The sequence below is a fragment of the Sceloporus occidentalis genome, unplaced genomic scaffold (genome assembly GCF_023333645.1).
Source record: "Sceloporus occidentalis isolate IW3139 unplaced genomic scaffold, rSceOcc1.0.p SCAF_39, whole genome shotgun sequence".
Taxonomy (NCBI): Eukaryota; Metazoa; Chordata; class Lepidosauria; order Squamata; family Phrynosomatidae; genus Sceloporus; species Sceloporus occidentalis.
In genome coordinates, this window is record NW_028317019.1 from 5,850,302 (window position 1) to 5,866,109 (window position 15,808).

Sequence of the window (15,808 nt, forward strand, 5' to 3'; positions counted from 1 at the left end):
TTGATAACATAGGATGGGATATGTTATTTGTGACACTTGAAAAAATCGAAATAGGAGCTTCTTATTTAAGATGGAAAAAGGCAATGTATAAAGATCAAAGAGCCAAACTAATTGTTAACTATAAAAACCAGAAGAATTTAAGATTTCTTAAAATGAGAGTCTTCTCAGACGACATTTGTATTCCCTGGAGAACCCAGAAAAGAGAACAAGACAATTAATGGATGTAATAGTGGAATTCAAATATGTTTCAGGACTAAAAGAGAAAAAACAACATTAATAACAAAAAATATGGGAAAAAGGAAGAACAAATCCTGGAAGAAATTAGTGGATTTAAAGTGGGAAAGGATGTTAAATATCTAGGAATAAATTTAACAAATAAAATTCAGATCTATTTCAGAATAACTATGAGACACATGGAAGGAAATCAGAAAAGACCTAGAAAAATGGGGAAATTACACTTATCGCTATTAGGAAAAATATCACTGATCCAAATGAGTTTCCTTCCTGAAATACTGTTTCTGTTTCAAGCGATACCCATCATCCAGAATGAAAAACCATTGAATCTATGGCAAAAGGAAACATCAAAATTTATTTGGAATTAAAAAAGAGCCAGGATAAAAACGAAAATACTTTGTGATGACAAAAGTAGAGGAGGGCTGGGTTTACCAAACTTAAAACTTTATTATGCTGCTTGTTAGAGGTTTTGTTAGAGAATGAACAGTTGTTATGTCTGGAGGGTGAACATTTGAGATTTGGGTGGCATGGATACCTAATTTACGGCAAAGAGAAAGTTCATAAAGAAAGCAGAAATCATTTCATACGAAAAGCTCTATTGAAGATCTGGGGGAAAACAAGTGTAGAATATGTCCAAAAATACCTTTATGGTGTTTGCCGCATGAGGCTCTTTTCGGGAGGAAATGCATCCAGAAAACTAAATGGTTAAGATACAAGGATGTACTGAAAGAATCACACGGAAAACTAGAGATCAAAACACAAGAAGAACCTAAAGAATCTGGCCTAGATTGTCACTGGTATCTTTATCATCAAATGAGGGAGAGGTTTAAAATAGATGTGAAATTAGAAAGAATACAAAATGAAACATGGGAATTGTGGAAGCCATGCTCCATGTTCATTCCATGCCTGATGAGAGTGTTGGGTGCGAGGCATTGGAGAAGCCTCCAGCTGTGTTTCTCTAGCCAGAAGCCAAAGGAAGGCATTCTCCTCTGAGGCCACTGGGGAGGTCAGGAGGTTTCAGCAGATGATGCGCTCATTTCACATCTAGCTACAGGGACATAGCCAGGGTCCTCTCCAATTCCCCTTCCCCTGACCCCCCCTCCACTCTCACAAGGCATGGAGTGTCAGGACCATGGTGAACAGGTCTGAGGAAATGACAGGCATGTGGCCACTAGATGGAGCTGTTGTGGAAGTGATTTACAGCTCTAGTGGCAGTTAGATGTGTCAGCATTTAAACAGAGCATCACTGGAATGTTGATGCAACTGTCAACTGTCATTCTCAACTGTCACTGAGGAAGAGTCAGACAGTGTGTGCCTCAGAGTGGGTTGTTACTGGTGTGGATGGTGGAGGGTGTCGATGTATATAGTGTTGCACACAGTGGAACTTCTTATATGAATAAAAGCCTCATCTGAGAGAAGATTACTGTGTCTCTTTGCTCACTGAGAAAGCGACAGGTGTTTCTTCAGCTCACAAGCTACTGACTACAGTCAAGGTGAAGAATCTGGTGCCATAAGTTAACGTGTTGCCTCACGTGCTGCGCAACATAGCAACGTTAAAAGCGTTTTAACATGGAGTATCTGTTGTGTAGGGGAGCTGCAGTGAATCTATGCTAGGTCCAGAGGTCTTTGTTTGGTGAAGAGGGAGGAAGGGGATATCCACCTCTGCATTGGCCCAAAGGAGGCATATGTCACCTGTGTATTTCACTAGCAGCATGCTGTTCTCTGTGTCTTTGAGTGATGCAGGGTTTCTTGACAAACCAAGCACTAACCCTAGTCTCTTTTCTCAGGAACTTCATCTCGGTCTCTTTGTACACAGCGTTGGGGCATATTTTACTGGAAGAGACCCAGGTGCAGGGCCACCAGGACCCCTTTCCACCTAATGGCCAACACAGAGGCCAAGCGGAGGGAGTTGGGCTCCAAGAGAAAGAGACAGTCGAAGTACAACAACTCTTTGGTGAGTCGCCATCCTGACTATTAATTTCATTTGTGTCACTGCTAGGCCAGCTCATGAAAGCAAGTGGAGAACATATTGTCCCAGTTTGGCAGAGAAAGTCCTGGTTAATCCTCTATCACCCCACTTTTTCAGAGGCTTTCAAAAATGTCCCGTTCCTTTCTCCTCCTCCCACTTTCCCCCTTTTCCTCAGCTCTCTTGGATTGCTGCAAAATGACTTCCAAGGTGTATGGACCCCTTCAACTCAAAAGGGGGGATAGGAGAGGAGATAGATTGCCAGGGTCTTCCCTTGCCGGGAGGCTGAGGCAAAAGCAAACTGCTGTGCCCTTCCTAGTATGTTTGATCTTCCTCATAAACAACCTTGGCCATCCTCACCACCTTCTGGTGTTGCTTGTCCACATGTGCATTGCTTTTCCTTTCTGTGCAATGTTGGGGATATGGGAGACCATCTCTGGATCTAAATTGGGGGTGGGCCCAGTGGCCCTCAAGTCCAGAGTGCTCCCCAGAACTGTTTTTTAAAAATGACATTTGCCTCCAAAATTTGGCAAGAAATGGCTATATGCACCATAATTCTCTTGTGGCTAAATGTTCTATATGTGTTGGGAATGTCAGTATCCTAATCCATCCTCAATATCCCAGCCATGGCCTAAATTATACTGTTCATTATATTGTATATTATGTTGAAAATATCTGAGACAAACTGGATCTCAAAGGCAGTACCTTTTTTGCATATGTATGATGGGTATGATGGGCACAAACGGGACAAAGTCTTTAATGGATATCTATTGAGGAAACCTTTCATTAATAACTGGCTAACTGTGAAAAAATGTTTTACATTGGACTTTCACTTTGGGTTTCCCCACAGGAGGCTTTTTTAGGCCAATGGGGAAAAGATCAGAAATGGATAAGGTACAGAGAAATATGAACTCATGATAATGAAGGAAATGTTATATTAAGATTAAAGGAAGAAATCATAACTAAACTAGGCCATATGAATTGGTTGAATTATATCCAACTTAAAGAAGGAATCATAGAATCGTAGAGTTGGAAGAGACGACAAGGGCCATCAAGTCCAACCCCCTGCCATGCAGGAATTCACCATCAAAGCATGCCCAACAGTCTGCAAAGGAATCTTGTAGCACCTTGAAACCAACTAAAAGTAAGAGATTGGCAACATGAACCTTCATGGCCTGGTGCCCAATTCATCATATGCATGATAAGACCTTGTCACAATAGGTTTACCAAGCCAGATTTACAAAGGATAAGAGTTTATTTGGTTTTGAGAAAGAATATAATGAATATTAATGAAAGAAGATGAAAAAATATATTATGTAAAATATATAACATCTTACTGAAAAGATCCCTTGAAGAAGTGGAAATTAATGATTCTATGACAAAATGGGCACAAGAATTGGGATACAATTTAGATTTGGAAAAATGGGAAGAAGCTAGATTAAAAACAAAATAATTACTGTAGCACAAAAAATAAAAGAAATTTATTTGAAAGTTGTAAATAGATGGTATCAAACACCATACTCACTAGAAAAAATTATAAATTAAAGGATAACCGGTGTTGGAGATGCCAAAAAGAAATGGGTACATATTTACATATGTGGTGGCAAAGCACATATATAAAGTCTTTTTGGGTGAAGATTCATTTGGAAATAAAGTTAATATTAAAAATTGATTTTGAGTTTGGACCAGAAATATATCTGTTAAGCAAGACCTCATTACTAGACCCAGAGGAAGAAAGGAAATATTGGGAAATATTATTATACTTAATATCGGCTGCCAGAAGGATAATAGCAAAGAACTGGAAATTACCTATAATAATCCCACAAATGGAGACTTGGCAAAACGAAATTCAAGAATTGAAAGATCTAGACAGATTAACAGCATTAATAAACAAGAAGGATATGGTTAAATGGGGAAAGGATTGGGAAGCTGTAAGACTTTATTTAGCCGCTGCTCAGTAAGGAGAGGTACAAGAAACAAAACCTTTCTATTCATACCTAGAGATAGGGGAATAAGATGTTGTATTAAAAGATAAAATTATACAGTTTCTTGTGGAGAGTTATCAGGAATAAGCCTAACAGATTTATAGCTTGTTGATATATGTTTTTATTTATCTTGTTGTAAACATGCAAGCTTTGTAAAAAAAAAAAAAAAAAGATGTATTACCACAATAAAAAAAGGGGGGAAAGGCAGTAGCTTTTTGCTTGCTAACAGAATTTAAACTTTATTTCCTGGACTGAATTCTGAAGTGATGAAATAATATTTGGATGCACCATGTGCTTTCCTCCCCTTTTGCTTAGTCACTCTCTGGATGAGGGCTATTTTCTATTTCAGGTGACCTTTGCGGATGTGGCAGTATATTTCTCAGAGGATGAATGGAAACTGTTGACCAAGAAACAGAGACTGATGTACAATTATGTAATGATGGACAATTATGAAAATGTGGTTTCTGTAGGTAAGGAACCTGAATCCGTTGCTCGTTCTATAAAGACTGAGGGTCCTTTCATACTATATTATCATGTTGCTTTGGTTCCACTAGAATAATAGAATCATAGAGTTGGAATAGACCACAAGGGCCATCCAGTTCAACCCCCTTCTGCCATGCTGGAATACACATTCAAATCACCCCCAAGAGATGGCCATCCAGCCTCTCTTTAAAGACCTCCAAAGAAGAGGACTCCATCAAACTCTAAGGGAGTATATTCCACTGTCAAAGAGCTCTTACTGTCATGAAGTTCCTCCTACTATTTTGGTGGAACCTCTTTCCCTGTGTCTTGCATCCATTGTAGTGTCTCCTTTTCTCTGTAGCAGCAAAAAGCAAGCCTGCTGCTTGCGCAACATGACACCCTTTCAAATATTTAAACATGGCTATCATATCCACTCTTTATTTTCTTTTCTCCAGGATAAACATAACCAGCTTTCTAAGCTGCTCCTCATAGAGCTTGATGGCTTTCATACCCTTCACCACTTTGGTTGGCCTCCTTTGGACATGCTCCAATTTGTCAACATCCTTTTTGAATTGTGGGGCCCAGAACTGGACACAGGATTATTCCAAGGGAGGCCTGACCAAAGCAGAATAAAGTGGCACCATTACTTCCCTTGATCTAGAAACTATTCCTGTATTGATGCAGCCTAGAATCACATGGGCCTTTGTAGCTGCCTCATCACACTGTTGGCCCATGTTCAACTTGCGATCTACTAGGAGTCCTAGATCCCTTTCAAGCCTAGTTTAATTGTGATAGCAACATCCTGTAGAATATTTGAATCTGTAGTTCACTGAGGCACTATTGCTCTCCAGTTTCTAAGAATTCTAAATACTCCATCCTAAACTGCCTATTATAGGATTTTGTGGGGAAAAGCCATAGAGATTAATGCTTTTCTCACCCAAATGGTACTCAGCACATCCCTGGGCAAGTTTCCTACCTCTTTTGGCCCCTCTTCCATCCTTTAAAGGCTCTGGAGAGTCTTCTTGGGGGAAAGACCTCCCTTGGGTCTGCAATGGCTCAGAGAGGGCCCAAAAGTGGCAAAATGGCCTCCATTTCCCCAAAGGGATGCTGTGGGATGTTGAGGGGCAAAATATTATTTCACTCACCTCCCCCAGGCAATACAATGTGGGGTTGCCCCTGAGGTCTCCTCCAAACCCCATCAGTAGTCCATTCCTATCTTATAATGTTTTAAGGCTGCTCCCTGGTGCTTGACCCTCACCAAAATTGGAGTCCAAGTCCCAGCCCCCTTGCTCTGCCTTTGCCAATTAGTTATTTGTATATTGCTTATCCTGCCATTATCAACCAATGAGCCTCAAAGTATCCTTTTTTTGAATCACACTCTGTGGGTATGTGTCTGTGATAGAGAGACGGAGAGAAAGTGAAAAATTGAAAGGCAGGGAAGCTGAATATGAGATGCTGAAGCAGTGCAGATGGCAAGAGGGAAGGTTGGGGAGCAGAGGGAGAAAGGGAAGGGGATCAGGCTATGGGAGCCAGGAGGGGAAGGCAGGAGCAAAGCCAGGATCGCCTAGCTCTGTGCGGAGAGGAAGGGACCTCTGGGAAGGGCCAGGAGAGAGGCCTTGGGGATTGGGAGGCAGCCACCAACCTGACAGATTTTAAGAACTGAACTGGTGAGAACCGGCTCAAGTCCTTGTTTTCAAACATATTAAGGGGTTCCATTTAGAAATTATGAGCAATGTCTATGAATAGAGGAAAAGGCAACAGAAAAATTCCTTTTTCTCTAATGTTTCTTTTCCAACCTGAGCTTCCTTAGCTCCATGGTTGATTCCAGAGGCTCTTTGTTACCCGAAATGCTGGAGTCTGGGGAGGACACTCCCAAGTGCTATGCTTTTAGGGGAATTTCATATTTAGCTCAAAGGAGAGATTGAGGCAACAGTGGCCTCGGGAGTCATCCCGTTCCGCCCCCCCCCCCCCCCCGGCATTAGGGGAACTCAGTGTATTCTCAAGCCCTGTTTACATGAATGGTGCTCCGCGCAGTGGAATGTCCGTGCCCGGCACAGTCACAGGCGCCATTAACCCTTATGGGGCACACCTCCCTTTTTCCTAGTGTGGCTTTTAGTGTATGCTGAAATCCACCCAAGGCGTGCCCGCATGTGACATAGGTGCACTGTACACGCTTGCACACACATATAAGTGTTCACACGCACACACAAGAACTAGGTAACAAAGGTGGGAGTGGTGAATAGATGTTAGGCTTTGCTAATGGTAATACATAACCTAGACAGAACTTGATTCCAATTGCTGAGGGTCCACAATGGGGAGAGAAGTCAGTAACTCCCAAGGCAAGTGGAGCTGGTGAGTGTAGTGAGATGTTTAGCAATGTAAACCAACAGAGAGTCTGTCTGCAACAAGACATGATGCTCCCAGATGCAGCTCAACTTAGCAAAGTATGGAAAAAAAATTCCAGGTACAGGTTTTGGCAATGCACTGACTACTTTTCACACTTAAAAATAAGTCACAGACACAGTTGATTTCATCTGAATCTTTGGGAGTTCTCTATCTTGAGTTGCAAAATAATAAAAGTATTTGCAAGCTCTCCTCTCTGACTTCCATCATGCTCGCCATCTCTTGTATATACAACTCCAATCCAATCCTATACACAGCAATTCACATGTGAGGAGTATACTGTATTGGCTGTGATTCATCTCCTGGTGCCACACAGCATGAAGCATCCTCTGCAGTTAGCTTGCATCATGCCATGTGCTCTGACTTAAGAATCTATGGCAGTCTCACAGGAAATGATGCCACCTGTCAATCAAAATATTTTTACTCATGTTTAATGGAATATTTTTTCAACAGCTCTTTGACTATCAGCTTCCACTGACTCCCTCAAGGCAGTCCCCATCCAGTCTCTTCTTTGCTAGCTCATATGAGTAAGGATACAATCGTTCCATGTATTTAGGGGCATAAGCAGCAGGGCATTGCTCAGGTCACCCACTCCAACTTTATTAATTTAATATCAAATAGGTGTTGTGGATGATAGGCTTTAAAAGGTTGTGACAGAATAGAGTAAGGCAGAGGAGCCAGATTTTGTTAACAATTCAGATTTATTCAAAGCTAGCTGTCCTCAGTAGAATTCCCATTCTAACAAAACTGAGGCCCAGAGCCAAAGAAAATGGCTACCTTTATAGGAAAACAAACAATGAAAACTCATCTTCATCACTTTATTGGGCACTTCACACTCCAAACATATACATTTCCAACAATCATAGTTTAGATACATGAATACATTTAAATATACTTTAAAATACCTTTGGCTACACCCCATTGCCCCTTATCAGATATGGTGGCACTCAGAGGAACCTCTGCCAGTGAAATTACATTCTATATCAGTCTTTTCCTAATGCTCTTTGTTGTCTTTAAGTGCTTGGACAAATGCTTCACCTTGAACAACTTCACATCTGCCCCCCTTCTGCATTCCACTCTCCCAGAGGCCTCTATTCTAAAATGTGTACTTTGGTTCACTCTCATACTTTATTCCATCTATATATACATTGATTCTTGCATATTACCAAACACTGATATTTGGGTTTCTTCACCTCATAGAGAGGTGGGCTTGGGCTAAAACGTTCCTCTCTTAAATCTGATATTCAGTATTATCTGTCATTATCCTTCTTTACAGAAGAACTTGTCAGTCATGAGAGAGTCCACACATCAGAGAAGCCATACAACTGCCAGCATTGTGGGAAACATTTTGCTTACAAGTCGATCCTTGTCAGGCATCAGAGAGTCCACACCGGAGAGAAGCCATGCAAATGCCACCATTGTGGGAAATGTTTTTATTTGAAGTCAAACTTAGTGACACATCAGAGAGTCCACACAGGGGAGAAGCCATACAAATGCCAGCATTGTGGGAAATGTTTTTCTCAAAAGTCCCACCTACTAACACACCAGAGAATCCACACAGGAGAGAAGCCATACAAATGCCAGCATTGTGGGAAAGGTTTTTCTCAGAAGTCAATCCTAGTGAGACATCAGAGAGTCCACACAGGAGAGAAGCCATACAAATGCCAGCATTGTGGTAAATGTTTTTCTTCAAAGTCAGACCTAGTGAAACATCAGAGAGTCCACACAGGAGAGAAGCCATACAAATGCCAGCGCTGTAGGAAATGTTTTCCTCAGAAGTCACACCTAGTGGCACATCAGAGAGTCCACAGAGGAGAGAAGCCATACAAATGCCACCATTGTGGAAAATGTTTTTCTCAGAAGTCACACCTAGTGAAACATCAGAGAGTCCACACAGGAGAGAAGCCACACAAATCCTAACATTATATTTGTCAATAACGAATACAACAAATATATTTTCAATCCAGCAGTGCAAAGAAAAGGCCCTTGTGATCTTATTTGTAAAATTTGTCTGTAAATATGTCTCTATGTTTTCAATTTGGATTTTGTTAAGTTTAGGTTTTAATTGCCAATAGTATAGATAATTGCCCTACTGACACACCAGAGAATCCACACGGGAGAGAAGCCATACAAATGCCAGCATTGTGAGAAATGTTTCTCTTTGAAGGGAGACTTAGTGAGACATCAGAGAGTCCACACAGGAGAAAAGCCATACAAATGCCAGCATTGTGGGAACTGTTTTTCTCAGCTGTCAGCCCTACTGACACACCAGAGAGTCCACACAGGAGAGAAGCCATACAAATGCCAGCATTGTGGGAACTGTTTTTCTCACCAGTCAACCCTACTGACACACCAGAGAATCCACACAGGAGAGAAGCCATACGAATGCCAGCATTGTGGGAACTGTTTTTCTCAGCTGTCAACCCTACTGACACACCAGAGAATCCACACAGGAGAGAAGCCATACAAATGCCAGCATTGTGGGAACTGTTTTTCTCACCAGTCAACCCTACTGACACACCAGAGAATCCACACAGGAGAGAAGCCATACGAATGCCAGCATTGTGGGAACTGTTTTTCTCAGCTGTCAACCCTACTGACACACCAGAGAATCCACACAGGAGAAAAGCCATACAAATGCCAGCATTGTGGGAACTGTTTTTCTCACCAGTCAACCCTACTGACACACCAGAGAATCCACACAGGAGAGAAGCCATACAAATGCCAGCATTGTGGGAACTGTTTTTCTCAGCTGTCAACCCTACTAACACACCAGAGAATCCACACAGGAGAGAAGCCATACAAATGCCAGCATTGTGGGAACTGTTTTTCTCAGCTGTCAACCCTACTGACACACCAGAGAATCCACACAGGAGAGAAGCCATACAAATGCCAGCATTGTGGGAACTGTTTTTCTCAGCTGTCAACCCTACTGACACACCAGAGAGTCCACACAGGAGAGAAGCCATACAAATGCCAGCATTGTGGGAACTGTTTTTCTCAGCTGTCAACCCTATTGACACACCAGAGAATCCACACAGGAGAGAAGCCATACAAATGCCAGCATTGTGGGAACTGTTTTTCTCGGCAGTCAACCCTACTGACACACCAGAGAATCCACACAGGAGAGAAGCCACACAAATCCAAGCAGTGAACCAACATTATTTTTTGTAACGAAGGAATACAAAAATGTTTTTTCAATCCACTGGTTCTAAGAAACGGCCCTTATGATTTTATATGTACGGTTTGTCTGTCCATATGTCTGTTTATATTTTAAAGTTATGTTTTGTTAAGTTTAGGTTTTAATTGCTACTAGTATAGATAATTGCTTTGGGTTATAAATTTGGCTGGGGATTATGGGTCATGGTTTAGGTTAGTTAGACGGGGGGCTGGGATTTGTTGGAGCTAGCTAGAATACCAATGATAGCATTCAGAATTTGTGGGATGTTGGCTGAAGAAAGTTGGGGACCGGTAGTAACAGAAAGGGAGCTAGCTTCTTCAAATGTCTGGGGCAGGGAGAGATTGTGCGTGTGAGAAGGATGGCAAAGTGGGGCTGGTTAATAGTGGGGGATGGATGGTGGGGATTGTAGGTGGGGGCTAGGTTTGGTAGAAGGTGGAGTTTTTGGTTTTGGGTTTCAATATATCCTTTGGCTTGGGGAGGGCAGTTCTGGCTTAAACACTGAATTTCTGACTATGTGTTTTCAATAAAGTTCTTTGCTATTTCAACACATTGGACTCTTTGATGCACAGAAGTTCTGAATTTGCACAAAACTGACACCTTCTTCTCTCCTCAGCCCTCAGCTCCATTCCCAGTTATAAGAACAGGCCGCCAGCAGAATGAACAGCAGCAGCAGTAAGGCCCTGGTGATCCCTGTGCATGATCAGAAGGGGCCTTTCGATGTATGTGTGCTTGTGCAGTCTCACACCTGAAGCCATTGCTGCTTTCACAGTCTGTTCTGAGAAAGGCAAGGAAGTGGGGAGAGCTCTCGTTCTATTGAAGGAATGGCTAGAGGGTCTCCCAGGGGGGGAGGGCTCGGGGTTATAAGAAGGAAGAAAGCCCCTCTTCTCTCCCCAAAGAAAGGGGAGAGGGCTTCCCAGGCCTCCTCTCCTTCTTTCTTTCCCTTTGTTCTCCTCAGGGGATTCCTTGAGGCCTAGGTAATTGGGGGGTTATTAGGAGAAAAGAGGGCAGGAGGGACCCTTGGAGAGAGGTATGGCCATGGAGGGGATCAGGATCCAAAGGTAAAAAGGGCTTTGAGGAGCCCCCTTCCTCCTGGAAACTGGGGCAGAGGAAAGACCCTCCATTCTTATGCCTCATTGGAAATAACATTTTTTGGGTGGGAGGAGTTTTCCCTGGGGTCTTGTGGAAGGGGCTCTATCTGGGCAGGAGAGAAGAGCCCAAATTTAGGACACAGACAAGAGAAGGCAGATGGAGGGACCCAAAGCCCCCTCTGGAAGAGGGACACCCCCATGGTAACCTCGGAACTAGGCATAGAGGCCCACAAGATTTGGATTTTCCTTCACAACAACCCTGCAAAGGAGGAAAAGGAGAAAGACCTTCAGCCCCTGAAAGATTACCCCCCTCCCGGTTCTGGGAAAATGCTGAAAGGGCCTTGGACCCCCTTGAAGGGATGTAGGTTAAAGGATGGGAAGGAGGAGGGAGGGAGGGAAAGTGCCAAGGGCAGAGAAGCATAAAGGGACTGCTGAAGTGGGGAGCATCTGGGACCTGATCCAGAAATCCACCTCCCAGAACCCATTGTTAGAGCCCACCACAGCTCAGTGTGATGCTTTAAATGACCATTTCGCACAGGGGTAGGCAACCTTTTTGAGCCGGGGGCCGGGTTGCTGTCCCTCAGACAACTGGGGGGCCGAAGCCAAAAAATAAATAATTAAATATTTTTTTTAAAAAAAATTAAATATATAAATAAACCAGGACAAATGTAGGACAAAATTTTCAAATGGAAGACACTTTTTTTAATAAAATGGAGGACACGCGAAAAAATTTGCTGATTTTTAAAAAAATGTTAATATAAATGCATGTTTCTGAGGCTTCTATAGACAATTGCCCCCCAAAGGCCCCGGCGGCAATCGGCGGCAGGACCGGGCTGGGGCCGGTCCCAAGGCCTTGCTGGGCCGCATCTGGCCCACGGGCCGCAGGTTGCCTACCCCTGATTTCGCAGATAAAATCTCTCACAGAAGAACCAACTTCGATACCAGCATAAGATGATGATAATAATAATAATAATAATAGATTTATTTCTAGGTTACAACAATAAAATACATTGAGATTACAATAACATCCAAAAGAAATCAATCCCTATGCCCACCCCGATCCCAATACTAAAACTGGATTAAACAATGATAGTATAAAAACAGTAAAACAGTAAAAACATTCGATTAGAGGCTATAGGTGAGGTGTCCAGTGACTCTGTGAATAAGATCATACTGGATCATTTTGAATCTGTGAGTACCAAGTATGTGGACAAGCTCCTTGGAAGTGTGAAGAAGACAAATTGCCCTCTCGACCCTTGCCTTTCATGGCTGGTCATCCAAGGAGGAGATGCTTTGAGGACTCACCTGAGATATATCATAGATGCATCTCTTAGTTAAGGCTATTTTCCATCTTGCTTAAAAGAAGCGGTGATATGGCCTCTTCTGAAAAAGCCCTCCCTAGATCCCTTGGACATGAAGAATTACAGACCGGTCTCCCATCTTCCATTTCTAAACAAGGTGATTGAGAAGGCAGTTGCTCTTCAACACCAAGTAGTCTTGGAAGAATCAGATTATCTAGACCCATTTCAAACTGGCTTCAGGATGGGATACAGAGTCAAGATTGCTATGCTCACCTTAGATGATCTCCACTTGAGTATTGACAGGGGAAGTGTGACCCTGTTGATGCTTTTGGACCTCTCAGTGGCTTTTGATACTAGTGAACATGGCATCCTTCTGGAACTCCTGAGAGAATTGGGAATAGGGGCCAATGCATTGCAATGGTTCCAGTCCTATTTCTCAAGCAGATTCCAGATGGAGATGCTTGGGGACAGTTGCTCCTCTAAAAAGGAGCTTAAATCCAGCATTCCCCAGGGTGCCTTCCTATCCCCAATGCTATTCAGCATCTACATGAAACCACCAAGAGGGTTCATCCAGAGGCATTGGGTGGGTGCTATCAGTATGCTCATGACATCCAGAGATATCTCAGTGTCAACTAAAGAAGGCATCTCCCTCTGAATGAATGTCTTGAGGCAGCAATGGGCTGGATAAGGAAAGAAAAGAATGAAACTGAATCCAGATAAAACGGAGGTGCATGTTGTTGGAGGTCCTAATCTGGGTATGGAGGTTTGTCAACCGGTCCTGGATGGAGTCACATTTCCCCTAAAGGACTGTGTTTGCAGTTTGGGGGTGCTCCTGAATCCATTGCTCCAGATGTCAGCTCAGATAGATGCGATGGCCAAGAATGCCTGTTATCATCTTTGACTGATACACCAACTGCGTCCCTTCCTGGAACCTGAAGACCTAAAAACTATGGTGCATGCACTGGTAACCTCACATCTTGACTTCTGTAATGTGCTCTACATAGGGCTACCCTTATATCAAGTCCGGAAACTTCAACTAATCCAAAATATGGCAGCCAGAGTGGTCACTGGAAGATCTAGAGGTGATCATATCACACCTATACTAACCTCTCTTCACTGGCTGCCCATTAATTTCCGGGGACAGTATAAGGAGTTGGTTATAACCTTTAAAGCCCTTCATGGTTTGGGTCCAGCTTACTTACAGGATCCTCTTTTCCCACGCAATCTGCCCCACACATTGAGGTCCTCTAGTAAAAGGTTACTGCAGCCAACCATAACAAGGCTCTCTGCATTTACCCAGAGGACCCTCTCTTCTGCTGCTCCCAGTTTATGGAATGGCCTCCGGAAGAGGTCTGATATATCACCCGTCTTGAAGGCTTTAAAAAGGCGATCAAGACGTATATCTTCCGGCAGGCCTTTTCAGATTAACATTACAGCAATCTCCAATTAATTGAATAAATTGTTCAACAACTGCTCTAACTGCCTCTGCTCTGTTTTTAATAATTATTTTAATAATTGTTTAAGAATTTAATTGTATTTTAATGTGGATGGGAGGAATTGGGAGAGTTTTGGATGCAACAATGATAAGTTGCTATTGTATTTTACTTATGCTTTTACTGTTAGCCTCTTTGATCTGTTTGGAGAAGTGCAATAATAATAATAATAATAATAATAATAATAATAATAATAATACAATGATTTGTTAAATAACCAAGGCAATATGATTAAATTAAAAACATTAGAGGAAATAAGAGAAGAAGGTAAACAATGTAATGGGCTTATTTTCAGGCAAATAAGAGAGAGGTTTTTGTTGGATATGAAAACATATGGAACAGAAATAATTAGTACAGAAATACTAGGAAATGTGCTTGCTATCAGGAAATGTTCACTTGTGAGATTGTATACAATCCTGTTAAAACATGAGATGGAATCTGAAGTGGTTAAAGAAAACATGGTTCAATGGCCAAGAAACCAGGACACAATATTGAGATGGAAGAATGGCCTAAGTCAACTTAGGCCACTAGATACCAGTCTAACAGGATGAAGCTCCTTCATTGTATGAAATTTGTTTTTTTGGTGAAATGCAATAATGGATTGGATATCTATATGTTTTTTATATGTATATTATTTTGGAAATTTAATAAAGATTATTTAAAAAAAAAAAGAGATGGAAGAATGGGAGTTAACCTGGAAAAGGAGGATAAAATACACAGCTTCCCAAGCCCTAAGGAAAAACTACTACAAAATATTTTTTGAATGGTATTTTAAACATGAAAACGTTGGTTTTCTGACTGTCCAAGGCATTGAATTAATTGGGGGGAAGAGAGTTCAGTAAAAAGTTTAGGGTGGATTTAATGTTGCCCTGCCCTGACCTCTGTTACTTAAAGGATAAATTCTCAGTGGGGAGGAATAACTAACTCTCTTTCCAATACAGCCAGATGCAAACACGCTGCCCAAGTCTAAAACACCATGGAAAGTGCATAGGCTTCTTATGTACCTTTTCAGTTAGTTCCAGGTCATCCTCTGATTCTATGAGATCCATGTTTCTGCAGCCATGCCAGTAAGATCCCAGCGGCAAATGTGAGTCATACTCCAATCCGCATTCAACATCCAAATGGGCTGCTTTGACTCCGTAGGTCAGAGAAAACCTGTCCATTTGAACAAAGAGTAGAAAGATGAGCTGGTGCCCCTTTTCCATATTGCGTCTTTTCTCCTAAGGCCAATAACCTATTGCATAAAAGTGCCCCAGACTCACTTGGCTCCCTTCCTCTGGGTCAGAAAGAATTGTCTAGTTCAGGATCACCGTCTCTTCTTCATTTTGCATGATGCCTTTCTCATTCATCTTAAGGCCAGACAATTTTGTGGAGGGGCCTTTCTTCTTTCCAAGTCCTTTGTCTGGAGAAGATTTTTTTTAAAGGATAAGAACAGTCTAACAAATAAATACAATTTTACCTCAGCAAATTAAGTGAAACTCAGAAAAAGCATCATAGGATATATCAGGCAGAACTCACTTCATCATGTAAACTTTTAACAGGTTAACTAGTGATTAAGTTGAAGGCAGTTCTCCATTTGTCTGTGTTCAAAGGAGGTTTGTCATAGGCCACCTCCACCGTTTAACTGTGGATGAAAAAGCCCAGCAGCCTATATGCCTAGAAAAGAAATTGAGGGCACCTTCCTGGTAGGATTTT

The 15,808-nt window shown here is 42.1% G+C and overlaps 2 protein-coding genes across 2 annotated transcripts; both read left to right on the forward strand.

Moving 5' to 3' along the window:
- The first annotated feature begins 1,913 nt into the window (after positions 1-1,913).
- LOC149290475 (uncharacterized) lies at positions 1,914-9,194 on the forward strand. Its single transcript, XM_089489197.1, has 3 exons — positions 1,914-2,188; positions 4,535-4,655; positions 8,327-9,194. The coding sequence occupies exons 1-3, from the start codon at positions 2,114-2,116 to the stop codon at positions 8,968-8,970; spliced, it is 840 nt and encodes a 279-aa protein (XP_089345323.1). The 5' UTR covers positions 1,914-2,113; the 3' UTR covers positions 8,971-9,194.
- LOC149290476 (uncharacterized) lies at positions 9,131-10,931 on the forward strand (the record flags this gene model as incomplete). The annotated part of the gene is made up of 2 exons (XM_089489342.1): positions 9,131-10,289; positions 10,845-10,931. A coding segment is annotated over one exon (1,074 nt), but the record flags the coding sequence as incomplete, so codon positions are not given.
- Between the last annotated feature and the right edge of the window lie 4,877 nt (positions 10,932-15,808).